General features: G+C 50.0%; 8 protein-coding genes across 8 annotated transcripts; 3 read left to right on the top strand and 5 right to left on the bottom strand.

Annotated features, from left to right (window-relative positions):
- Nucleotides 1–1,194: 1,194 nt before the first annotated feature.
- On the top strand, nt 1,195–2,336 carry HOO65_040243 (uncharacterized protein; the record flags this gene model as incomplete). The annotated part of the gene is made up of 3 exons (XM_071002898.1): nt 1,195–1,501; nt 1,771–2,063; nt 2,118–2,336. 3 exons carry the CDS (start codon nt 1,195–1,197, stop codon nt 2,334–2,336), a joined length of 819 nt encoding a protein of 272 aa, XP_070859086.1.
- Nucleotides 2,337–6,859: 4,523 nt separating this feature from the next.
- HOO65_040242 (uncharacterized protein) lies at nt 6,860–7,838 on the top strand (the record flags this gene model as incomplete). Its single annotated transcript, XM_071002959.1, has 2 exons — nt 6,860–7,487; nt 7,573–7,838. The coding sequence occupies 2 exons, from the start codon at nt 6,860–6,862 to the stop codon at nt 7,836–7,838; spliced, it is 894 nt and encodes a 297-aa protein (XP_070859085.1).
- A 3,283-nt stretch (nt 7,839–11,121) lies between these two features.
- On the top strand, nt 11,122–11,855 carry HOO65_040241 (Zinc finger protein GIS2; the record flags this gene model as incomplete). Its single annotated transcript, XM_071003019.1, has 2 exons — nt 11,122–11,215; nt 11,284–11,855. The coding sequence occupies 2 exons, from the start codon at nt 11,122–11,124 to the stop codon at nt 11,853–11,855; spliced, it is 666 nt and encodes a 221-aa protein (XP_070859084.1).
- Nucleotides 11,856–14,276: 2,421 nt separating this feature from the next.
- Nucleotides 14,277–15,228, bottom strand: HOO65_040240 (Kinetochore protein fta4; the record flags this gene model as incomplete). Its single annotated transcript, XM_071002969.1, has 2 exons — nt 14,277–14,815; nt 14,901–15,228. The coding sequence occupies 2 exons, from the start codon at nt 15,226–15,228 to the stop codon at nt 14,277–14,279; spliced, it is 867 nt and encodes a 288-aa protein (XP_070859083.1).
- A 430-nt stretch (nt 15,229–15,658) lies between these two features.
- HOO65_040239 (uncharacterized protein) lies at nt 15,659–16,350 on the bottom strand (the record flags this gene model as incomplete). Its single annotated transcript, XM_071003024.1, has 2 exons — nt 15,659–15,964; nt 16,027–16,350. The coding sequence occupies 2 exons, from the start codon at nt 16,348–16,350 to the stop codon at nt 15,659–15,661; spliced, it is 630 nt and encodes a 209-aa protein (XP_070859082.1).
- Nucleotides 16,351–17,785: 1,435 nt separating this feature from the next.
- HOO65_040238 (putative beta-glucosidase I) lies at nt 17,786–20,342 on the bottom strand (the record flags this gene model as incomplete). The annotated part of the gene is made up of 2 exons (XM_071002602.1): nt 17,786–20,208; nt 20,273–20,342. 2 exons carry the CDS (start codon nt 20,340–20,342, stop codon nt 17,786–17,788), a joined length of 2,493 nt encoding a protein of 830 aa, XP_070859081.1.
- A 609-nt stretch (nt 20,343–20,951) lies between these two features.
- On the bottom strand, nt 20,952–22,592 carry HOO65_040237 (RluA family pseudouridine synthase; the record flags this gene model as incomplete). The annotated part of the gene is made up of 1 exon (XM_071000613.1): nt 20,952–22,592. The coding sequence occupies one exon, from the start codon at nt 22,590–22,592 to the stop codon at nt 20,952–20,954; it is 1,641 nt and encodes a 546-aa protein (XP_070859080.1).
- A 1,131-nt stretch (nt 22,593–23,723) lies between these two features.
- On the bottom strand, nt 23,724–25,359 carry HOO65_040236 (putative transporter C11D3.06; the record flags this gene model as incomplete). The annotated part of the gene is made up of 2 exons (XM_071002759.1): nt 23,724–24,640; nt 24,699–25,359. The coding sequence occupies 2 exons, from the start codon at nt 25,357–25,359 to the stop codon at nt 23,724–23,726; spliced, it is 1,578 nt and encodes a 525-aa protein (XP_070859079.1).
- Between the last annotated feature and the right edge of the window lie 208 nt (nt 25,360–25,567).

Genomic DNA, 25,567 nt, shown 5'->3' with positions numbered 1-25,567 from the left:
AAGCCTTTATTCTTCTGAACTCTGTCGCAGATGTGAAACTGGCGCCCCTGGACTTAAAAAGGCTTCAAACAGGCCTGCAGCCAATCAGTGGCCAGGGACTGAGCTAGAGTCCAGGCACCCAGCCAATCACAGGCGACTCATGTGGTAGAAGCTTGGGCTTATAGGGCCAACTTAAACTTACACACAACGATCTCAACGGGGGCTCTCCAATCCGAGGGCCAAAAGGGTCAAAGGCCAAGCTAGACCTGATCGATCGGACGGCGATGTGGGATGGAGTGGACTCTCATTTCTCTTTGGTGAGCTTGGTCGCGTGGGTGTCCAAGTTTCTTCAACAGTGAGGGCTTATTCTGCAGTTGCTTCCACTGTGAGTTCTTTTCTTGTCTATCTATGGTTAACTTATTTTCTTGGCAGAACTTTTTTTTTTCTTTTCTTTTGTCTTTTTTATCTTTCTCCTCCCCGTTCTCCGTTGTCAGCATCAACGTCAATCACCATCACAATCAGCAGCAGCCAGGCTTGGTCTTGTGATGCTTTAACGAGGACCTCTTTCTCCTTCTCACTGCCTTCCTTTTTCTCATCCCTCGCTCGCTTCTTCGAGCCTCCTTCTGGGTTAACCCATCATCGGAGTTAGTCTCTTGCTTTCAATACCTTCTTCTCTCCCTCGAAGCATCGCAACGCGTTTGCACATTGTAAGGCTGTTTGTTGCTTGACGGTTGCATCCGGGCTAGAAGTCTTTATCTGTCCCCGCCCCTTCATTTGTTCATCTGGTACAAAGTTAGTACTACTTCTATTCTATAGTATATCCTGGCGATATATGCGACCCTCATTGATACCCAACCTTGTCTTTCGCTGTCGTTTGTCTGCACCTTCATTTGCATCTTAGCATTCGTTTGCTCTATTCCATTGTTTGTTCTGCGTGTTTTGGGCGTTGTGTCGTCCCCGAACCTCAAGACCCGCCCTCCTCCTCTCTTTTCTGTTGACCCGACTGGCTGGCCTCGACAAAATAAGCTGGGCTTTTCTTTCCTTTTGTACTTTTCTTTGTTTTATTCTAGGTGTTGTCCGGCTTGTAGATGAACATTTGCCGACGACTCGGGTCTTGAACTATCACCTTTGTCGTTGTGATTTGTCGCTAGTCACTTTTCTGCAGGCGGCGCTCCCAAGTCCCAAATTTCCCGAACCCCCACCAGATCTGTCGAAATGCATAGCCCTCAGTCGGGATGGCTGCCTTTTGCTTTCGGCTTCAGCGACGGCCCATCTTCTCGCCAACAGCGCGCCCGTGCCAGCGACTCGCAGTCAACAACCCCTCCAGACTATCCGACTCTGTCTTCATCTGATCGGCGTGCTTCTAGCCATCCGAATGTTGCAGCTCTTGCACCGACCATGCCTCCAAGCAGGCGGCTGACCCGTCGCTTCACAGGCTCTGAAAACCCAGAGTTGCAGCTACCGCAAATGTCAGAGCCTGCCCGGGCCCGGGGCCCCAGGGTGTCGAGCAGCCAGCAGACAGGTAGACGGCAGAGAGGCGGGCAAGACCACCGGAGGAGACATCGCCACGTAAAAGCGCATCGAGAAAGGCAAAACATGGCCATGTCTTCGAAAAAAATACTGTTCTGTATACCACTTCCCGCAATCCAGTCGGCCGAGGCACGCAGGCATGTCATTCGGTGCGTCATCTCTGGCCTTCTCACTATAGTGGTAATCTCAATTTGTAAGTTTGATCCCTCCAACAGCTCGGCAGTAGTCCAACCTTGGAAAGCGCTAACTCTCGTTCTGCAGACATTGCACTCATTCTTGCAGGGAAGTTTGAGCAAAACGAATTCTCCATGCTACTAGTGATTCTTATTCTATCCTCCACTGTGGTTTTCTGCCACAGTTTGATTCGCGCATATGTGTTGATCACGCGCCCCGTTCAACATCCTGCTTCAGACCCTCTGTACAATGTCCACGGCTACGCCATCCCAGCTGAGCCTATCCCCGTGATTTTGGCACGTGATGAGGAGGCAGCAGGTATAGAGAGCGAAACGACGAAGCTGAGCCCTCCGGCTTACGGGCTCTGGCGATCTAGTGTAGTAAGTCAAAAGCATTTCCCCTGGCGCAAGCAGCCTACTAATGCCAGAACGCAGAGAGTCGACCCAGATGGCCTCCGCTGGCAGCCAAATCCCAATGCCACCTCCCAAGAACCGGACAGACCACGTGTGGAGCCTCGACCTCCCTCGTATGCCTCTGATGACGGCATTACATATGTTGTTGATGCAGTTCCGCGGTCGACTGTTGCGTCCGAGGACAATAGTCTCCCGCTCCACCCTTCAGAGGTTGGACGTGTCAACCCGTCGCTGCTGTGAGACAGGCAGCAATTGGCAAAAGCAGCAGCTATTGAAAGATCTGTTTGAGTGTTTGATGCTCGAATCGCATGCCTCAACGTTATCGTCGCTGTTGGGAAGCCTTTTATCTTTCAGGGTGTTATTAATGGTCTTTGAGCTAGGGTATGTAGGTATCAATTACTGAATGCAGCTCCAGTAGTAAATAGAGCTCCTAATTTAAGCTTCTTGTACACAATTGCCTCCGTAGACCTCCCTTCCATAGGCGCTACTGGTGTCTGGTTGACTGCATATTATTGATATTTTATTTGGTAATTTTAGGAGCGTCACACAACCTCACCCTAGGTATCAATATAGTCCTGACGTTGGGCTATAGCCTGTAGCCATTCTAGCTAGGGTTAACATACCCACAATATCGATGTCCATGGCACGTGCACCTTTGTCAGATGTATCATGTTGTGCAAAATGCCGATTTTCCATTGACTTGTGAAGGAGTTAAGTTCTGTCGTTGGGCACAACTATGTCGGAGAATTTTATAATAGGGTTTACCCGGTGTTAATCCGGCTACAGGCATTCTCCAAAACATATATCTCTCTGCTTCCAGTGCCATGAATATTGTCAAACTTTTGTGTCCTCATCATCATCATCAGGTCATTGAGAGCTTCAATAGGCAAAAGTGCAAAAGTGCTATAGGCCAATACGCTTCCTGGCTTTGCCATCAGCTCATTACAATTACACAAATCTACCTTTCTTTATTTCCCACTTTTATTATCACTATTTACTGTTCTGCACCATTAGGATTTCACTTTTGGCATCTCTGTAGGCGAGCGATCTTGAGGCTTCCATGCTGTGTGTCTTTTATACTGACCTTATTCATCGTTGTGATAGAATCGGGCTCAAAGCAGATTGATGCTGAAATATCCCTCTCTCCTGAATTCTTAAAGATGACCATATATTCCCAGGATTTCCAGAAGGGGCTCGACATCTCCGAGAAAATACCGTCATAATGACAATCTCAACAACCTACCTTTGAGATGTAGTCTTCTTACAGCTGTTTTCCAAATGGTGTTATCAATGGCATCGTTATTCCTAAGGTCAAGAGAGTTATCCGCCAAGTCAAAAAGCACCCCGAGGAAGACGCCAAGTGCCAAGAGGAACTACGAAAGACACACAAAATTCCCCAAGGGACTCATGATGGTCGTCGTACTGGGATTACCGAGCCTTGTGAAGTAGCACTACGAATTTAGTGTGGGATGCAGCAAATGTTTGTCCCCTTACACAACCATTGTTGCATCTTCAGGTACAGGCAAAACATATCCTGTTTTGCAGCTCGTTGCTAGACATAAAAAATATGTTATTTGCCTGGGCCTTGCTCCTGAGACACACACAATGGCTTTCCTTGCAGATCGCCTTATGCGTCCCTTATCTTAGGCTGCTGGGAAAATTTGCATCCCATGAGACCCTTTCTCAATTGGAGATAGAATGGAATGGGCGTGGTTTCTCATAATCGAGACGCTTCTGTATGTTGCCAGACCAAACTAGACTAGCTCAAGCCCTTGGAATCGGCCCAGAGATAATTTCGATTTCCAAACCGGCAATCATTGTCCAGCACAGCAAGACCTTATCAAATCCACTCTTAGCTCCCCCATAAAAATACCATAATTATCTCGCGGGTCACGAGGGCTAGTTAAGTGGAAGCTTTTTGGTAACTATTGCCAAAAGCTTCTTACCAGTGCTGGGTACAAGGTAAAACGGTAGCACCAGAAACACTACGGTTCTTCACAGGCCTCCACGCACTCACGTCCCGACTTGGCCCCGGTGGGATGTTTTGAGTAGCACCGCCAAGTAAAAAACGAACATGCTATTCCGCGCTCCCCAAAAGGCTTGTGGAAGAGTGGCAAACAGGGAGAATATACGACCTTGCTTTCCTGGTACGGCATCCCAAATATCTCACCCCTCCCCTACGACTACATAAGACCCTAGCCAGAAGATGCTTGCCAATGACTCCTTTTCTCGCCCCCCTACCGGATTTTTACAAAGAATGACTTTGCTTCAAATTACTGCGCCGGATACAAGCTGGAAATAACTCCTTACTCTCTTATCCGGGGGCACTGCTTCAACGGTATTGTACCTAGGACATTGTCTTCCATCTCAGCTAGATAAAGTGCAATCACAACAGGGGGATGTTAAAGAGGTTGGATTTCTAGACATTATTTCGCACTAGGACCTCGTTTAACCTCTGAAAGTTTAGCTTGGTCCAGCAGAAAGACTTGCCTGAGACTGGACGCATAGTCTGGCAGACATTTCAGAAGACCGACAGGACCTTGCAGTATTGCAACTGGCTGTCCCAGCTCTGGCCATGGTAGTGCATAAGCATGGGATGACAATGGCGCCAGCCCCTGTGAGGATCCCCGAGGCGCTCGATGCTGCACTTTATTAGACGAGAATCAACGTTAGAGAGATGGGCGAGCTCGTTGTCTGGCTTGTTCTTCTCTTTGTTTTTGGTGCTATGTCAAGTAAGATATTTGCTGACCTCGTCCCTCTTCAAATCTTCCTTAGAGGCCTACTTTGGAAAGCCCCATAAAATGCTCTAATCCCGGTTTGGATCCCTGAAAGGGTGAAGAGAAGAGAAGAGAGGCCTTCTCGTCCGCATTCCTGTTCAAGTGATGAACCAGGCTCATCATCCCCTTACGGTAGATAGGGAGCAGTCTGCCTATTAACATTCTGGGGACAGGCTTAGGAAGCTTGACCTCGAGGATGAAGTGTCTATCATTGTCTGCGAGGTAAAAGGAAAAAATGGCACCGGGGTTCGGCGGTCTTCAGGATATACGAGGGGAAACCTAGTCATCATCTTATCAGCTCCCCTAAACTCTGAGCAATGGCCTATCTCAAAGAACTACCAGAAGATCCCAATACACCAGTACATCAGCAGGGGTGTTGCCTATTCTATAGTCCCTTCTACGTGAAGCGAATAGGTAAAGGCCGAACAAGAACACCAAGATCTGATTTTATCAGGGTTGAGACTGGATTTCATCCTTGGCTTCGGGGTTTAAAGAAGAGGAGTGTGGGAGTTTGTCATCGCTAATAGTTGGCGTTTTGTATGACTATTTCACTCACTATAGCCTTGGGGAGATGAGACCGTTTCGTGTAACATGGCTACGCGATTTAGGAACGTCACTTTGTGGATTAGGGTTACCGCACATTGGGTTGATCGACAGCTATTTATGGAACACCACTTCTACACCCATGTTCCGAGGCTTGAGGAATTCTGGGAATACGAGCTGGGCTTACATAGCCAGCTGATGGATGATATGTGTGGGATGCGCCAGGCTAGGCTTAGCAGAACGAGGAACACATAAAGCCTCCCTTTATAAAACAGGGCAGGCAAATGTTGCACAAGACCTCGCTCGAAGGGCTTCAGCTGAGCTTAATGCGCTAGCAGCCATGAAAGATGACAGGCAAACAAAACAAACGTCAAGAAGCATATTGGTGAGGGGCGGTGGCCAAGCTTGGATAAGGTATTGTCTATTAGTTTGTATAGAACATTACATTGCTGGCGATCTCCTTCGGCGGGGGGCCTCCTGTTGCTTTGTGCTGTTGGCGATAGAAGTGCCCTGTAGCGGACAATAAAGGGGTATTTCCTTTTTTTTTTCTTTATGATTAGCATCTAATTTTTTTAGCGCTTCTTCGCCTGTTTGGTCAGGTCAGTGAACTGTACTCTCTATCTTGAGGGTCTCCATGACAATGTCGATGTTAATCCACACTTGGCACAGTCTGCCATCAAGCTAACTACACAAGAATAAGTGCAGGAACTAAGTCCGGTGCACAATATCGGGCCTTCGTGTTGCTCTTTCCTCGTATTGGCGACGCTATCGTTGAAGACTTTTCCTTTTTTTTTATTTTTTTTATCCCGCTTCTCCCTTTTCGCTATCTTTTCCTTTCCTCTATATTCCTCCCTCATCCACCCATCCGCCCTTTAGATCCCAGATTACCGAATTTATTGAGCCTCCTCCGCTGCTAGGGATCCAAACATGGGGGTCAAGGTGCTTGAGTAATAGTGTGGCTCAGGTTTAGCCCGGCCGGCAGCCATCCATCCAACCAACCCAGCCGGCCCAGCCTTGGGCTGTGCTAATACCATTCCCATCTATGCACATGTCATTTGTAGCCGCTCTTTTCTTTAAAATGCCTGATTCTTCTCGCATTTGGGATCTCTCCTTGACTCTCTACCCTTCACATGCTTCTTTCTACCTCCTACACGCTGAACTGGCTACATCATATACCACGTCACCCTTCTTATAATTTGATTTGCAGCACTCGCTCGTTCTCTTGTCCGCCTACGCCCAGCCCAGGCCTTGCTGTTGCTTTTTGTTTTGTTTGACACACCATAAACAGCCCAAGCCAGTCAGCAGTCAAGCCTAATACGTCCCGCGCGTGTCTGCCCGTATCTACATCTGCATTGCATCAGCATCAGCATCAGCATCAGCAAGTCGTATCCATATATAATAACCAACATACCTTACTACCTTTCGAAGCCCCTCCTCTTAAGCATGGCCCCCATTCTTTCTTCTGCTCCTGTGTCCGAAAAATCAGGCCTTCCCTTGCCTGCTGTCGCCACTTCTACTTCTCCATTCCCCAGGCCCACCTCGCCTTCTCAGCGACGCCGCTCGTTCTTTACCGTTACCATGCGTGCTTCTCTAATCGCCTTGTTTGGCCTCATATGCCTTGGTGCTGCACTCGCTCCGCGCGTCCCTTGCAACCACGATCTTTCGGGAGACGACCAAAGTCATGGCCACGTCGATGCTGTCGCCGACCTACCTGACGGTCCTGCTGTCGACGAGTCGGCCTTCTCCAGCATGCTGAATTCGGCCTCGCCTGAACATCTCCACAAGCTGTTGCACTCGCATTTGCCCGGCATGTATCGTCACGGCGTCTACGAATCGGACCGCCATGCTGCCGAGATGCTGCACAGGACAGATGCCCGTTTGGCTACTTCTCTGGTGCGCATGGCCAAGAGGCAAAGCAACTCGTCTAGCGTCGTAACCGAGCCCTCGTCGACCGAACAGACCACCCAACTTCCTACCGAAACCGATACTAGCTCCCAAGCCGAGACTGCTAGCGAGTCCACTCCCACGCCTACCTCCACCACTGAGGAGAACTCCGACACCACCATTACCGGTAAGAATTGCCTCCTTGTGTTTGGTTCAGGCCAATTCAGTTAATTTGATGCTAAACTAACCTTGTTGCGTGTTTCCTGTAATAGAAGCACCTACTACGCTCACCTCTACCACACCCACCCTTGTGACTAGCGAGTCCTTGACCACTTTTACTTCGACCGATGCTGCTGGCAACGTCCATGTTGTTACTTCTACTGCAATGGTTGTCGTCCGCCCCAGTAGCACGTCATCCTCGGCCTCCGCCACTTCTACGCCCGATCTGCAAAATGCCGCTACCCGCCCAGCTGCAGGCGCTATGGTAGTGCCTGCTGTGCTTGTCATGGCTGCTGTGGGTGGCTTCCTGGCTCTGTAGGAGCAGCATCGGCCAGTCGCACAAAAAGCAACGTACTCGTAATCTTCTTTTTTTTTTCTCTTCTTTTTAACTGCTGCATCTAGCATTTCATTTGCCCGTTTCTTTTTCTTTGCACAGAATCCTACTCTCATTTAGCGACAGATACACACTCCTTAGAACGTATGCATGAACTCATACTCGGCCTACATATCACGCACATGCACAAATCTACAGATACAACCGCACCCCTTATACTATATATACGCATACATACACTAGATGAATAACAATAAATGTTCTATGCCCCTTGGCAAGAAGCTTCCCTGTCTCCTTCACCGGTGCTTTTCGCTGAATCTCGTACTATGTCCGCATAGTCTGACCGCCAAAATTAGCCGGCGTTCTGCTGCAACGTAAAATACGCCCAACAAATCTTGCTCATCTGTGCATGTTATGAATGAATTGTGCATTTCAGAAGTCTGGCTTTTTTTCTTTTCTACCTCACGTGCCAGGAACCTGGACGGATGCGGTGGCAAACTTGGGACCTCGAATCCAACGTCAACTATTCCATAGTGTTGTTTCTCCTACCACTAAGGATAAAAAATAAAGAAGAACCCCCGAAGGCTTGTATTATATTAGGATAGTGTATTTGGCGCATTAGATGTCCCGCCACCGAGGGGGGCCAAAATGGTGCACCTGCAAAGCCGCGAGACACCGAGGTCAGCCAATCAACTTGGCTAGGTTCAATCTTGGTCATATCGTTGCGTTCCAGGAGTTTGGAAAGAAAGGGATCGATTCCCCAGGTGTTGGTAAGTCCCAAGAAGTCTGGGATTCAAAGCAACTAACTGTCTTCAACAGCTCGAGAAACCCTAACGGATAAGTCGCCTAGTCAGGAAGTCTTTCCCTAGCCATGAAGAAGCCGGCGCTGCCATCTCTCGGGTCACCGCTTTGCTCCAGGGTGGCTTCCAGCGTCCCATCCTTCTTCTTCTTCTTCTTTTGGACGTACTTAATTTTTGCATGTCGATACCTTATATTTGCACGGAAAGAAAATAGGCTCCGTAACAGGATCTTGCGATATTTCCGGGATCTTGGTGGTTGCGCTGAGTTGCGTTTTCATTTGGAGAAGCACCCTAACACGGACCAAGGGGGTGAGCACGTCCTTGTGTTGTAGCAGCGTCAAGACGAACTTGAGGGGGATGAGATATTATGGCGCGGGAATACTGGTCTGTCTCTCATATCTCCGGTTGAGCAGAAGTTGTCCCGGGTCGTCTGGCGTCGACTTAATCTTAGCTGTTGACAACCTTCGATCTGCGGGTCTCTGGTTTACGTCATTTAGCAGCAATGCTGCCCTTATATTTTTAAATGCTCATTCCCTGTCACTTTTTATTCCACTTGGCCGTTAGCTGCTGCCCTGTCGCGTGTCAACCTTGGCCATTGTCACGTTGTCCTGCAGGCCAAGCAAGGCAGGCCAAGTATCGACCGCTACTTGAGCCGTGGGTAAAAACTACTTGGTACATTTGAAGACTGGCCACGGAATAGGCTTCTCTGCAACTCGAACTTACCTGATTTGAACACCATGCTGAGGGCAATGCTGCTTCCAAAATTTCCGAGCAGCCACAGCTTCAGTGCTAAACAGCCTCTTTTGCCCTCTAGCTGTCTCCAAATAGTGCGACTATACACGTGTTATGTCCCTGTGCATTGTTTTAATCAACAGTATTTTGCCGCTCGAGCCGCATCCTATGCATAAATACTTCAACTTTACATCACACGCGTAAGTAGATGCCTGTAGAACAAGGCCGTTTGTAGAATCTCGTTATCTGCTCGCAGTTTTGGAAAGTGCTAGACTAGGGTTTGTAGTACCCCTCCATTTGCCCTTGAGCAGCAGCCTCCTTTTTTCCTTCCTTTTTCTTTGTTCTTGCCTGTTTGTTCCGCTCCTTTTCCCTTGCCACTCCATGAAAAAAAAAAAGCTAGGGCCTCCTCCGTTACTACCTGCGAGGTCAAGGCCCCACCCCACCTCTAGCTGTTTTTTTTTTCCCTGTTCCCAGCACTACTTATAGTGGGGTTAGTCGCCTATTCAAGCAAGATCACAAGACGAAAATTTACGTGCGTTAAGGGAAGATGGGGGGGGGGGAACGCCTTTTTGGGGTTCGCTTTTTGGGGCTCTTACCTTACTTGTAGTGGAGGCGGGCCTTCTATTTCCTCTTTTCTAGACCTCCGTTTTCTTGGGTGTTCTCTTCCCTCTGTATTTATTTTCTTCTTCCTCTTTGACATACGTCTGTCTATATTAGCGGATTAATAATTCCCAGTTGTCACCCAAAAGTTTGCTTCCTTTATTTTCGTTGTCGGTAAGCAAAAAAGCACGGAAACGTTCTTGTCCCCTATCTCTCGCTTTTGTTTTGTTTTTTTTTGTTTTTTTTTTCTTCCTTTTTCCCCTTGTGCAACAAAAAACGCCATCCCAACTTCTTGTCAAACAACCGTCTCTCAGGACTCTCGTCTTTTCATCTCTGTATTATATCAAGCGCGACTGACGGCGAGCGATAAGCCCCTTGCAGACCATTTCCCGTAATCTTGCGCAAGAAAGAACCTTGAAGGTGAGTTTGAGCTTTTCCCCCCTCTCGGCCCTATGGGTTCTGGCCGTCATTTTTTTTTTCCCTTTGTACGTCGCAGTTTTCCGTCTATATTCCCGTCGGATACTTCCAAACTAGCGTTTGCCCACGACTTGCACTCCGTACCATCCGCCAGTCTGTTCTGGGTTGGACTTTTCTCCCAGCGGTTCGTTTGCTTAGAAACAGCAATTCAACCGTCAGCCATGTGACTTGCACCATAATCCGGCTTTCCCAATCGTCTGCTAGTCTCACTCGCCACCTTTCCTAATACCTCGACTTCCTTGTTACATGTCTCTCGATTGTCATTTCGAATATTGATTTTCTATGCGATTATATCTGGCCTCATTTATATTTGTTTTACTCTTATCTCAAACATCCCCCTCGGTCTCTTTTTTGCGGTTGTTCATGCAAGTCATGTATGTACCATGTCGAATACTAATCGACATGGTTAAGAGTCCTCGGAGTCACCATGACCAATGCAAAGAAACTAAAACAATGAATGGATATTTTAAATCAAACCCCGATTTTGACTGGGCTGCTGGCTAGGCTAGCAAAGCCAATCAAACCACACTCGAAATTGCGGTTTTTGGGGGATCCAACCAACTTTGGTCACTATTATACACCTAGCGTTAGCGGCTATCCAACTAACATTGTCATTATCACAGTCAACCTACGACCCTTCTTCGCCAACAACAATCACAATGTCTTCTATTTCTCGTCGTGCGTGCTACAAGTGCGGCAACGTTGGCCATTATGCCGAAGTCTGCCAGTCTGCTGAGCGTCTCTGCTACAACTGTGTGTATCTGTACATCTTCCCAGCTTTTGCGCCTCACATCCTCTAACTAACTGGCCCTCTTAACAAGGCAAGCAACCTGGCCACGAGTCCAACAGTTGCCCACTTCCTCGCACTACTGATGCGAAGCAATGCTACCACTGCCAGGGCCTTGGTCATATCCAGGCTGATTGCCCTACTCTGCGTCTGAGTGGCGGTGTAGGCGGCAATCGTTGCTATAACTGTGGCCAGCCCGGCCACATCGCCCGGACTTGCAATGCCCCTCATAACGGCATGGGCCGTGGCGGTCCTCCTATGGCCCGTGGCCCCTTTGGTGGCTACCCGCCTCGCGGCGCTTTCAACGGCGGCCCGCCCCGCCCTGCCACGTGCTACAACTGCGGCGGCCCCAACCACTTTGCCCGCGATTGCCATGCTCAGGCTATGAAGTGCTACGCTTGCGGAAAATTGGGACACATTTCTCGTGATTGCACTTCTCCCAACGGAGGCCCTTTGAGTACCGCCGGAAAGACCTGTTACCAGTGCGGCCAGCCTGGTCACATCTCGCGTGACTGCCCCCAGAAGGTCCGTCCTCCTATTCACCTGGACGATGGAGAGATGCCCCCCCAGGCCATCCCTACCCCCAACGTCCCTCCTGTTGCTTAAATGCAATGGATAGGTGTGTCGCAAATGGACGATATAGCCATTCGTTCTATTTGTAGAATGTGAGCAAGCCTTTTTGGTTGATTGCACAGTCAACTAGATGCTATGCCCTGTATTTTCCATCATCTTATTCATCTTATTTTTCTTTTCTTTTTTATCCCCCCCCATCCCATCCAACCCCCAAAGGATGGGTCTTTTATCTGCGTATACTATCTTTTTTTTATACCTCTCCCTTTTTCATTTAACCCTTTCTTTGTTTTATATTTCTTTGTTTATCTTGCGTTATAATTTCCCTTCGGTCTCTTACCAGATTTTCCTGTGTGCTTGCCTACACAGGCTTGACACTCTTGTTTCGGCGTCAACGGCTCTTGTTTCTAATTCCTCTCTTTGGTTCTTTGTACTTTTTTGAGCTTCCCTCTTTTTTTGATTTCTTAACAGACTGGCCGGCTGGCTATTCTGGCTGGACCTGGCCTGTTCTGCAACGACTACTACTACGACTCTCACGACACGACATGCACAAACGACTTTCACTGGAACCCGTTTGGGAAAAAGAAGGAAGGCGAGGGATGATGAGGTGTAGAGAGGAGAAGAAGGCGAAGGAGGAGAAGGAGAAGGAGGAAAAGAAGAAGGATGAGAACGAGAGGAAGTGACATGGTGGTTGGATCTGGGGAAAGAGAAGAAGGGATATCAGGAGAAATATATTAGGCAGAACGGAAGCAGGGGAGGCTAGAAGCAGAAGAGTCAAGGTGTTTGGAAATGAGTTGGTGAAGGCCTTGCTTTATCCACGCTCTTTTCTATCTTCTTCCTATTACGGCGAAGTGTATGGCCACCCTGAAAAAAAGAGACACGCATTTGATGAGTCATGTGCGTGGTTGTGTTACAGCTATCAAAGTCGAAGTACAGCACGGCAGGCGTAGGTGTCGACGGACGGTGAAGTGACAGCGACATGGTTGAAAAAGTAGAGAGAGAGAGAGAGAGAGAAACCCAGGTAAGTATGCTACTCTCCCTTTTCGCTTCTTATATACAAGGACCTTGTATTATATTACTCTATAGGTAAGTAGCTCCAGCCAAATCAGGCCATCGAGCAGAGGATAGAAGCGATGCTACATGTAATCTGTCTTGGTTCTATTTTGACCAAAGACTGACACAAACCAATCGGAGGTATAAACGTAAGGTGCGGTGGTGCATTTGCTTGCTTGTTTGTGTGAATTTTCTTTTACGTCTTCCCACTGTTACTTCGCAGAAACAAGACCGAGCCTTCCGGCCGGACAGGAGCAGCTGGCTCATGTGATCCTCTAGCGCAGCTCCCGGGCAGCTAGCAATTGCGGACGTGTTTGGATTCAGAGCGTCCCCGGCAACTTTGAGGGGTTCTCTATCCAGTGTAGCCTTAAGGCATGTCTGTGGGGGGTTTCTAGGGCCGACTGCCTGATATTTTTGGCCTGCGGGCCCGTGTAGACTAGTCTGACATGCCTACGGCTTCCGGCACGGGGAATAGGCCCCGGCGGAGTACAGAGGTTTGTCGTTTGAATACATGGCTATTGCCGCATAGTATTCTTTTCGTTGGTGGCTGGGGGGTAGGACTCCCTTAGCACCTTCTCATAGATCCCCATCAACATGTCCTTCCGATTCTGTAAAAATACCTTCCATCCTTTCTCTCTCACCCACGCCATCGACTACTCTCCCTCGCTGTTGTTCGCCCCAACCTCCGGAATTGGCTGCGTTGTCATGGGTGGGATGCTCAAAGTGCTGCGGATGCTCTTCTGTAGCTGCCACCGGCGCCGTTTCTGCCTCGATGTGTAGATTGAGGGGAGGGGGCGTTGCCTCGAACTTGGATATATTCAACGGGTGCTTCTAAACGGGGGCTTGGACGGCCCAGCTCAAGCTTCGGCTGTGGTGTGGCGGCGCGCCACATGAAAAAGACGTATAATATTAAAAAAATGACCTCTCACCAGAGATGAGCCTTCATAGCTCAGTTGGCAGAGCGCGACACTAGTAATGTCGAGGTCAGCGGTTCAAATCCGCTTGAAGGCAATTGGCTGGTTTACAACTAACCAAGGTTCATTTTTTGCATGTGAGATAGGCGATCGATGTATTATCATCCATGATCAACAGCTTTGTTATTACGTCTAGCGGAGAAGACTCCCGGCTGCAAGGCTGGATCCTAAAAAGTCACAGGAGTATTTTGAAGAAGACGCACACCTGCAACTGCTCACTGCCCGGAAGAGGCGTCGGAGGACGACATCCTCCTACCCCTTTTCCGTCCAGAACATGCCGCCGTATTGCTGTGGAAAACTAGTAGGTCGACGTTAAATAGCACAAACAAACAAGCAAACAGCTTTGTAACCACTATTGCCTTGTACTATAACTGTGCTGGGAACATGCACATAAGGACTTTCTCTTTTGCCGACTGTGTATAACATGACCTTAAAGCGTATCTAACAAAGCATCGACCTTCTTCTTCTCGGCCTCTCTTAGATCTAGCACTAATTCTTCGTCGCTTTCTGCTTTCAACCTTGAAACGCGTCCACCAACGCGCGCAAGTAGTACGCGCATTCGCTCGAGCTCCTTCTCCATGGCGCCGTTGCGTGCAACGAGGTTTTCTTGAATCGCATTGCGGACAGCCTCATTGCCATCCTCCTCACTCCCCTGTGCAGCCACATGCCCGTCAGCGTTTGCGTCTGGGCCCGCATCTGTATCGGGACCTTCGCTATGCGAGCGCGCTCGTTTGCTGGGTATTGGCTGCAATGGTGCGAGAGACGCGCGTATCCGGCGCAATCGCTGCACGCGCGCAAGCACGGCGGCACGCTGGGCATTGAGGTTAGTGAGGGATGTGACGAGGTGCGTGTAGCGCTGCGACTCGGCGGGAAAGGCATGGGCTTGTGTCTCGCTAGGCCAGGTCGGTGGGAGATTAGAAATGGCTTTGGTCATGCCTGGAGGGGATGAACGGTTAGTGGATATGTTTTCTTTTTTTCGTTATTGCACACTACGGGTCAAAAAATAGTGGAACAGAAGGATCAGGAAAAAAAAGACAGGAAGCCGGGGACTCACTTATATCTACGTGCCGCCCAACACCATTGCTCATATCCCCATCCGCCGTATTGACATCTGCTCCACGCTCTGTAGCCTGCCAGTATAGCCGGTCTAGCTGTTCTGCAACATGGCGTGTGGCTTGTGGTGCATGTACTCGACGAGAGTGCTGAGTTAGCGTGTGGCTGAGACGGAAGAGAGCATCATCGACAGCACGGGCGGGCAAAGGGTCGTCTACAGTGGCCTGGGCCTCAAGCCAGGCGGGGCTTGGCACTAGATCGTTGGCGAGCAGACCGGTTTGTGTGGTTATGAAAGCTTGTTTCAGGGCGAGAATGGTAGGCGGAGCCATGGCGCGGGTATCTGAGTGCTTGAATGCTTTGGAATGGGGGTTGCTGGCTTTTGGTGCTTCTCAATTAGAGGAGGTTGAAAGTGGAGCTCGGGTTAGCTAACTAGGGTTGGCTTCTGCTAGGATGCAAAAAAGATGCATAGTCACGTGACACACACAGCTTGTATAAACTCGAATCTTCAATCTAATCTTCTCAGTATATTACTCCGTGTATATCCGGCCTAATCATGTAAGTACAAGAAAAAGGCTTTTGTTTTTTTCCTCACCAAGCAGTAACGCTTCATCGCCCAATGCGCCCAAGAATAAAACCTAAAACCAAAACCCAATGCTATGCTATGCTAATAATACTAATGCTAATGCCCCCGTGGGCAGGTGGAATTTCCGAGAAAGTGCTCAAAGAACGACTGTGCACCGGTGGCTGTAATTACTGGTCCTAAGCTAGAACAGCTAGAACCATGAGGCTAGCCACAACAACGAGAATAGTGGTAGCCTGGAGGGAAACAGCTGCGCTCTTGTTGTTGTTCTTGTTGCTGTTGTTGTTGTTGTTGTTGTTGTTGTTGTTGTTGCTGCTGCTGCTGCTGCTCTTGTCCTGGTCACGGTCCGCAAAGACGCCACCAAAGGGGCCGCCATGGGGATCGATACTGTCGGCGATTTTGGAAGCTCTGTCGGCGTACTTGGCGTAGGTCTGGTTGTCGCGACCGTTGACAACACCAACCATGCCAAAGTTGCATTCTCTACCCTGTTGAGGGGGTTAGAAGTGTGTCTAGAAAGAGGGTGCAAAAGAGAGAGTGAGAAACATACCTGAGTGGAGTAGAAGACAAGAGGGTCGGTGTTGTTCAGCTTGACACGGAAGGCAGTCTGAGCCAAGCCGCTGCCGACAGGCACGTAGCCGGACCAGAAACCGCCGTTGTTGATAGGCACACAGGGGCCACCGGGGGCATTGAAGTCACCCATGGCAACACTGTGGTTAGCCGGGCCGAACTGGAACTCAAGGAAATCGCCAGAGTCGGCAGTGATCTCACGAGGATCGAAAGTGTTCTTGTCGGTGAGCTTGACAACGATGGTCTTGGCGGAGGTCAGGCCGGTAGCGGCAGCGATAGCGAGGAGGACAGAAGAGAAACGCATTTTGAAGGATGGGTAAGTAGAAGAGAAGGAGACTAAGAAAAGAAAATATGAATTAAAGAGGTAAAAGAAGCGAAAAGATATTAAGTGAAGCAAAGAGGAAAGAATATGAATGATTAATATGAAGGTGCAAGCGAAGCGAAGAGGACGATCAGAGAAGAGAAGATGATGATGATGATGATGATGATAGAGAAGAAGGAAACAACCGGGCATAGAGACACGAGCGCCCCTCTCTATTTAAGCAAATTACAGCCTGAGGGAAGCAGTTTTCTCGTGGCGCTTCTTTTGACAGAGGCCAAGAAAAGACACCCTAGAAGGATAGGCAATAGGCGATGGGAAGGGGACCCAAGTTAATTCCGTGTAACCATCAGATGTGCCGCTTCCTGTTAACCCACAAAGCAAGGGTTTATTTTTTGTTTACCTTCCTTAATGATCCTGCCCAACTACTATTCTGGATGACGGATATACTAATGCTATCGACAGCGGAGACTGGCCTGGAATACAGTTTTTTTTCTTCGCTCTCGAGACCGGAGAGACCACGCAGTTTATTATTGAATGCGGCGAGGAAAGAAGGAGAAAGCTGTCACCTGTCTTCTGGCTCTTGTTATGTCCTGCACTGCAATTACTTTTGCCTGCACGTACCACTGTAGAACTGTCTTTGCTCTCTCCTACAGTGGGGTAGGGAAATTAGTAGACATGCCACATTATAAGCCAGCCAGCACTCGCTGATGGCTTGTGTTATTTGCTGCGGACAAACAATCTTGCGGGAAATCTGTCTGGGGAAGTACGAAATGAGACTGGTACATGAGCAAGACATTGGGGCTCACGATCCCGTTGTCTCTTGTTTTCCTCCGCCTTTTATTTTTGCTCTTTTCTCGCTTCGAAGTCGTCTTGTCATGCCCTGACAAACTTGTTGGAAACGCCAGACTTTGCCGGCCCTCTGTATCTGTGCCGCTGTTCCTCCGTGCCATTTTGCTGCCCCTTGTACCTTGAGTGCTCTTCTTTATTGTTGGGTGCTCCTTTTGACCAGTGCTTCTATTTTAGGGCCACCTTGACCCACTGTAAAAAGCTTTGGCCAGAGCCCTAGATAACCCACTGTAGAAGTGCTAAAAACAGTGTCTCGGTAGTCACTGGGGCCTGCTAGTCTAGCGGCCCTGTGCTGTAAACCGGGTGTACCCAAATTAAGTTTGCAGGGAAGATTTCATTGAGGGAAAAAAAAAAAAAAAAAAAAAAAAAAAAAAAAAAGAGAACGAAAAAACCCCTACCCGAGTAAAACGCAGTTAGGGCTCATACATCGCCAGCCATAGCAGGCCTTCTCATTTCCCAGAAGCTTCCTTTGAAGCATGTACCAACTGCAGGTCTTTTCTTTTTCTTTTCTTCTTGCTGTGAGAGCTGCCCTCCCCCCTCCCCACCAGCCCTCGCTTCCTGCCCCTACCCTCTACACTCCCGTCCACCAACATGTCTTGTCCACGGCGAAAAACCCTCGCATGGCGTTTGCTGTGGTCTCACTCGAGGTGTCCACCACCACCTCATACCTGCCCTTTTCAGCTGCAAACTTCTTGCGCTCCTCACACCAATAGCTGGTTGCGTACTTGGTCTGTGCTGTTATAGTGATTCGTTTAGTCTCTCCAGCGTCCAGTCTGACCTTAGCAAAGCCCTTCAGCTCCTTGATTGGCCGGGTCACCTTCGTGGGCGGTGGTTTCACATATGTCTGAATGGTCTCTGAGCCAGGCTTCTTGCCCGTATTGCTCACAGTTACTGTGACCGTAAGCACACCGCCAGCTTCAGCCACCTCCATGTCCGACAGCTTGAAGGTTGTGTAGCTCAGCCCATGGCCAAAGGGAAACAGGACTTGACGCTCCGCAAACTCGTAGTAGCGGTAGCCAACGTACACATCTTCTCCGTAAAGAGTACGGCCCGCCTCACAGCGGATGTTGAGAAAGGCGGGATTATCCTGTCCACGTATGGGCCATGATAGCGGCAGCTTGCCAGACGGGTTTGCATCACCAAAGAGCACGTCAGCGATAACATTGCCCGTCTCGTTCCCGCCATACCATGCTTGTACCACGGCTTTGACTGATGCTATCCATGGCATTTCCACGGGTGTCCCTGATTGGTTAACTATCACAACACTCGGGTTGGCTGCTGCCACAGCGGACACCAGAGCATCGAGATGCCCGGGAAGCTTCATAGTTTCTCGGTCGCTGCCTTCAGTCTCCCAGTCTGCGTTTAGGCCAAGACAAATTACGACCTGCTCAGCATCCCTCGCTGCGTCGGCAGCTCGGATGATTTCCTGTTGGCTATCAATGATCTTGCAACCGCCAATTCTCAGAGCGCCTCCACGTAGAAGCACCCGCTCAACGGCTAGGGGCGATGTAGGCGTTGAGCCAAACTCGACCTTGATGACATATGTCTCACCCCTTCTAAACTTGTATGTCCCCTTTTCCTCAGCGGTGCCGTAACTAAAGTAGTAATCGCTGGGAACTTGTTTGGTGGCATTGTCTATGACCATGTCGCCGTTGACAAACAGCTTGGCCGTGCCACAGACAATCAAGGAAAGCTCAAACGTGCAGTCTTCGTCAGCTACAAGAGTCCCTTCGATAGTTGCGAACCACGTGTCACTCAGTCTTTTGTTGTTGTAGTCAACTAGCAGCATATCTGACTTTTCCAGGTGGATATATTCGACTAGCTCACGCATTATGGCGGTCGGCGGCTCGCGATAGACCTTCATCGACATACCAGGCTTACCGTCCGCCGTTGTAACATTCGATAACAGCGGTAGCAGCAGGTGTGAGTATGCGCCTAGTACATATTCGGGTTTTTGGGTGAGCTTGGCTGAAATGCCTTCGTAGGGCGTGATGGCGTAGTAGGAACGCAATGCAGCCGAGCCGCCGCCGTGATACATGGCTAGTTTAGCATTAGGCCCAACGACTAGTGTCTTCTTGTCTTTTTTTAGCGGTAGCAAGCCGTCTTCGTTTTTAAGTAGGACTGTGCCTTCGATGCCCATCTCACGTAGTAGGGCGGCGGTCTCGGGAGTGTTGCCCTCCCGCTCTGGCGCGTTTTCAGGAATGCCTGAAGCGGCACAGCGCTTGATGAGCTCCAATACTGTGCGAGCGCGCTCGTCGACGACAAACTCCGGCACTTTGTTCGTGGCCACGTTGAATTTGAGTGCCTCTCCTCGAAACCGGGGCGGACCAGGCATCTCGATGTCTAGGCCCGCAAGAGCCGCATCGGTGGTTGAATAGGTTCCATACCAGTCACTCATGACGAGTCCAGAGAAGCCCCACTCTTGGCGTAGCATGGTTTCTAGAAGCTCTTTGTTTTCACTGCAAAAAGTTCCGTTGACACCATTGTAGCCTGTCATGAATGCTCCAGGCTCTGCGTCTCGCACCAGTAGTTGGAACGGCATAGCATAGATCTCGCGCAGGGCACGTCCAGAGACAATGCTATTCGCTGCGTTGCGCTTGTGCTCTTGGTCGTTGCATACAAAGTGCTTGGCTGTGGCCTGGACGCCTGTGGACTGAATACCCTTGACTAACGCAGCGGCACCAAGCCCCGAGAGAGTTGGATCCTCTGAAAACGACTCAAAGCCACGGCCACCCAAGGGTGAGCGTTGTATGTTGATAGTGGGCCCAAGCACTACGTGTGCGCCCTTGAGCTTGGCTTCTTCGCCCATCTTGCGGCCAGCCCTCTCAAGAAGCTCGGTGTTAAAGGTTGAGCCAAGACTAGTGCCGCAGGGAAGACAAGCGGCCGGCACGCTGTTGAAGAACTTGGTCCCCCGAATGCCGTTGGGGCCATCGGAGAAGCGTAAGGACGGAACACCATGTTTTGGGATTGGCTTAGTGTGCCAAATGTCAATGCCTAGATAAGGGTCAGATAAAGTCTCAATACTGTATCGTTGTCTTGACCGAGTTTTTAAGCTCACCAGCAAGCAGATCTGCTTTGTCGGTCAAGGTCAGTTTGCTTAGCACGTCTTCGACGTCGATGTTGGCCATGATAAAGGATCTTTTGAGAATAGGGAAGGCGTGAAAAGTTTTACAGATACCGCCAATGCACAAGGAAACTACGACACTGATAGGAACAAACTTAGATTAGAGGGTAACTACGTGAGTGGGATGTATCTGAACAATGTAACGGACGTAGCGCGGAAACAGCCGCAGGGACCCAGAAAATATCATCTAATGTAGGGGTTGGCAAAAGGGTGGATCTCTCATATGCTGACGTGCTCATTATATCTCAGCATTGCAGCTTGAAAAAACAGAGAACAAGCAATTGTTACGGATGCAAAGTAGATGTGAATGTGATGCTGATATGATTCGGGTTAGTAGGTAAGAAGTGTCGACTGCGGCACCCGTACTTATGTAGGCATGCATAGTTGTTGCAGGATGGCGCAGTATGACGCCTATTCTCTTCCAACTCTATTTATCGTGTTATTACTGGTACCTGCTCGTTATTTTTTTTCCTTCCTTTCTTCTTTTTCCCTTCCATTCCTCCCTTCTTTCCTCTTTTCTATAAATTTTTTTTCCACCTCTCAAGTGGGATCTACCGAGGAATACCCGGAACTCTACAAGCCGCCATGCTGCACCAACCCTTCTTTTGCTGTCCTACGACTCTATAGGATCCATGCCCTTCATGGCATCTAGAAGAACTTGGAGACTGCCCACCTCTGTCGGCCCGGTAAATCCGGCAGGCGGCAAGGCCCAGTTCGGAAGAGGCGTGGTATAGCCCCAAGCACCACCAGCATCCTCGTACCTCAGGCTATGTAGCCAGACTGACAGCTCCTGGTCGCCTGGGTCAGTGAACAGCTCTGTGCCACACTGATCGCAAACATCGCCCGAGAGCTTTTCAGCACGGCGTTTTTCGTAGTTTTCCATCATTTCATCGTGGTAAGCCACAGCATCAGCCGCATCCTCACGCCCCATACGCTGCAGCCGTTCCATAATATCATCGTCCGTCTGCTTGCTGCCATCGGCGTCGCCTGAGCCCAGATCAAGGCCCCAGACCTTTTGGTTCGCATAGATAGGGTCGTTTTCAATTGGGTGTCCTTGGAACTGAAGGTGCACGCGAATCTGGTGGGTGCGGCCGGTCACCGGAAGGCAACGCACAACCGAGTAGCCTTGCTTCCGCATCCACGGCAGGTTCTGCACATCCGGATCAATGCCTGCATCGCCAGCAACTGGCTTCTTGACAGAAGCACTGTCACTGCTAGATTCACCAGGCCCATAATACGCCAGACGCTTGAACACCGTGCGGGCGACCTTGCCCGTAGCACGCACGCGGTTGAGTCCAAGTTTTGGCGAGATCTGCAGGATGGGTTGGTCGCAAACAATCTCGCCATCAGGAAACTTGCCAATAACACGGGCAATGTATTCTTTGCGTACAGTCCGAGCCGAAATTTGCACGCCCAGTGCCTCGGCGGCTTTTTGTGTTTTAGCAAAAAACATGATGCCGCTAGTCAGTCGGTCCAGGCGGTGGCAAGGACGCGGAAAGAAATCGGGGTCGTTGCGATCAGACTTGAGAATCTCGACGACCGAGTTGTACAGGTATCGGCCAGCAGGATGTACCGGCACGCCTGCAGGCTTGACTACGACGATCATGGCATCGTCCTCGTGGACGACCTTGATTGGCTCAGCTGTCACGGGCGGTTCATGACGGTGGATAGTGTGTGAAATCAAGTCACCATTTTGCACGAGATATGTAGTAGGCACCTGATTCCCATTGACCTGCACCAGACCCTTTTCAATAGCGCTCTTGTAGTAGGCCGGTGGGCGGTCCCGAAACTCGCTGACAAAGATGTCTAGCAGTTCCCGTTTGCGCCACCGCTGCTTACAGTAAGTGTTGTAGGTGAAGAAGTAGGGCTTGACACGGCGTAGGCCGTCTTCAAAAAAATAGGGGCGCGGCCAGATGTCATTGGTCCCCGTGATATTGGGGTTCTTGGCTTTTTCGTTTTCCATGTGTTTATGGCCCTTTTGTTTACCCCGAGGAGCCTTGACAATGACTCGTTCATTTCCTGTATCGATGACCTTAGCTTCTATGTTAGTAGAGCCGTTGGAAACAGCCAGATCTATGGAGGCAGTGTTTTCACGTCCTGATGCAGATGTAGTTGACTCAGTGGCTTCATTCTTAGCACCTTGACTGGGCTGAAGTCCGGCTTTAGCAAGGCTCTCCCCATCTTCTGGAAGGGCAGAGACCGGGTTCGGGGCGATCTCTATCGGAGTCTCGGGTAGGATTGATGGGGAAGCCATTGCAAGGTGGGCCACCAATGACCGCTTTAAATTCGCAGACGAGATGCTAAAAAGCCTGCACGCGAAGACTCGGAACAGCGCCACAGTAGTTATTAAATGGTATAGAAATAATGGGAAGCGCTTCTGAGGAGACTGACAGTCAGCAAGCTTTTATCTCCAATGCAAGGTACCGTTAATGTCAGGCGGCAGTGTCCAGGGATGTGAGGGATAGTTTGTGCAACCCCTCTATAAAAGTTTTAGTGGTGACCCCAAGAGTAAATATAGGGGTTACTTAGGGTTAGCAAACTAATGATATTTGTAATCATCAACCAAGGAAACTGCGCCGCCGCTCGCCTCGGCTCCTCCAACTTTGCTAGACACCAAGGTATTCAGGGGAATTGGCTATCTACATCTTAGAATAGCTATGAGATAAGTCTTAGTACACAATGGCAGCTCAAAACACCGATCTCAAGAAACGTCAACGCGCGGATTATCCGTTCATGCTTGACTATAGAACGCGATGGTACGTACCCGTCACATGACCAAGACCCCATTCCATGTCATACAAACTAACCTGGTGTTTGATTATCTTTAGGGCTGACAATGACATGTACCAACACATGAACAATGCCATTTATATAATTTTGTAAGCCGGGCATTGCATTGAGAGACATTGAATTTCTGTGTGCTTACACCTTGTACTAAAGATACGATTCGACGCTCTCCGCCTACCTCACTGAGAACTGTGGCTTGAACCCAGCTACATCTCCACAATACGGCGTGGTGGTGCACTCGCATAGCGACTATTTCGCGCAGATTGCCTACCCAGCCGTGGCTGAGGTGGGGCTGCGTGTGAACAAGATCGGCCGCTCTAGCGTAGTTTGGGAAATGGGCTTGTTCGAGCGCGGCTTTGACGATGTCCGTGCCGTGGGGGAGTTTGTACAAGTTTGGGTTGACAGAGCTACAAAGAGGCCAGTGAAAGACGGCTTGCCTGAGGTACTGAGACGCGGACTGGAGAAGGTTTATAAGGGTCCTGGGACGGAGGTGGGAAAGAGCAAGCTATAGCCAGCGCATAAAGGGTGGATTGTGGCTGCCAGCCTAGGCTGCTGCTTGTACTATGGACATACCCCAAGATCACAGAAAGCATTTCTTCTAGACTGCTGCGTCTTGGGCTATGTTACTAACACCACCATCCTCCAGTCTTTGCATGGCATTGGCCACCTCTTGCTCCCAATTGCTCATGCCAACAATAACCCACTCGAAAACACCCACTAGATACAACGCTACACATTGGCCTACCCAAAGTCCAACCAGGCCCCATCCGTGGAAAGCCAGAAAAATGCCGGCCGGCAGGGCCCCGCAATAGTAACTCAGCATATTGATAACTGCGCCGACCCACTGACGACCCATGCCTCTTAGAGCCCCTCCACATGAGCCGTTCAGACCATCGGCGATCTGAAAGAGTGCTACATACGGCATGACGTCTGCCACCAGCCGAATGACACGCTCGTCGTCATTGAAGAGCCGGCCAAACGTGTGCCGCGATGCCATCAGCGCTGCGAGGATTACCGCGCCAGCAGCAACTGAGAGCATAGCACCCGTATGTGCTGCGCGCTTGGCGCCTACATGGTCACGTGAGCCAAGCAAATTGCCTAGGCGTGACGATACGGCCACTCCTAGACCAAAGGGCACAGTGTTAATGACTTGGTCGGCAGTCATGATGACCGACTGCGCAGCTAGCGGCACAGTGCCTAGGCGTCCAGAGGCTAGGGCGACGATTTCAAATGCCCACCATTCGGTGCCGACGTGCATGACTCCGAGCAGGGCGAGACGTGCAAACGGTGCTGTGTGGCTACAGGCACGGCGAAGGTCGAGTCCGCCCCAGCACTCGGACCCACGCACGAACGTGGCGTAGGCAGCCAAGAGGAGGAACGAGAGCCAGTAGGATATTCCAGTGGCGATGGGGGCGCCATACAGGCCAAATCCAAGGCGATGGATGAACAGGTAGTTGAGCAGGGCATTGAGAGGGGATGTCACAAGAAGGACATATGTGCCAGGACGGTAGATGGCTATTCTTACACTGTTAGTCGGCACACACGATAGTAAGGAAAGCGATAGGCAACCCACCCTGAGCCTGCAGATATTTTTTCAATGACTCGAACCAGACATAGCCCAGGCCACCAGGAATCAAACAGCGCAGGAATGCAGCGCTCTGCACACAAATAAACTCCTCCTGGCCTAGCCAGCGGAATACTGTCTCGCTATGCCACCACAGCAGAGCAACTAGAGCGTAGAACCCACTCAACACCACTAGTCCGCGTTGCAATAGCACGCCTAGACCCGAGCGATCCGCCGTCCCTGCCGCCGCTGCCGTGAAGCTGCTAGACGCTAGCGTGTCTAATGCCGTAGTGCCTCCGAGAGCAACGAGCCATGCTGTCGACATGGCGAACATGTACGAGAAGGCGGCTGTGGCAAGGGCCTCGGCCGATAGTCGGCCGACGACTAGGACGGATACGGTCTGAAGGGAGTTTTGCAGGGTATACGCTAGGATCACCGGGATGGCGGCTTTAATCTGAAGTGAAGCTTCGGATAGCCATAGAGCATGGTCGCTGCAGACGGAGCGGAGCCAATAGGGGCGAGAGTGAGAATGAGAGTGAGAGTCGGAACGTGAGTGGGAGTGGCCATGGGGGCGGGAGTATGGGGATTGCTTAGAGAGCGGAGATTCAGGGATTGGGAGAAGAAAAGTTGTTTCGTCGGGGGGCGACGATGACGCAGATGGAGAAGCCATGGCTAGACAAGGCCAAGGCGAACGCTTAAACGAGCGGTGTGGTGTGCCTTTGAGTGCAGACGGACAAAGGAGAAGGAAAAAAAAAAAAAAAAGGCAAAAAAAAGGGCTAGGAAATTCAGCTATTTTCAACACTATCACATGGAATTTAAGCCAGCTTTAAGCTAGTGGTTTTGAACCAACAACAAACTAACACGTCAAAAAAGAAACA

This window comes from Ceratocystis lukuohia (assembly GCF_044167205.1).
Source record: "Ceratocystis lukuohia strain C4212 chromosome Unknown Supercontig4_pilon, whole genome shotgun sequence".
NCBI lineage: Eukaryota > Fungi > Ascomycota > Sordariomycetes > Microascales > Ceratocystidaceae > Ceratocystis > Ceratocystis lukuohia.
The sequence above is the reverse complement of the archived record's forward strand: the minus strand, read 5'-3'. Positions and strand labels throughout refer to the sequence as shown.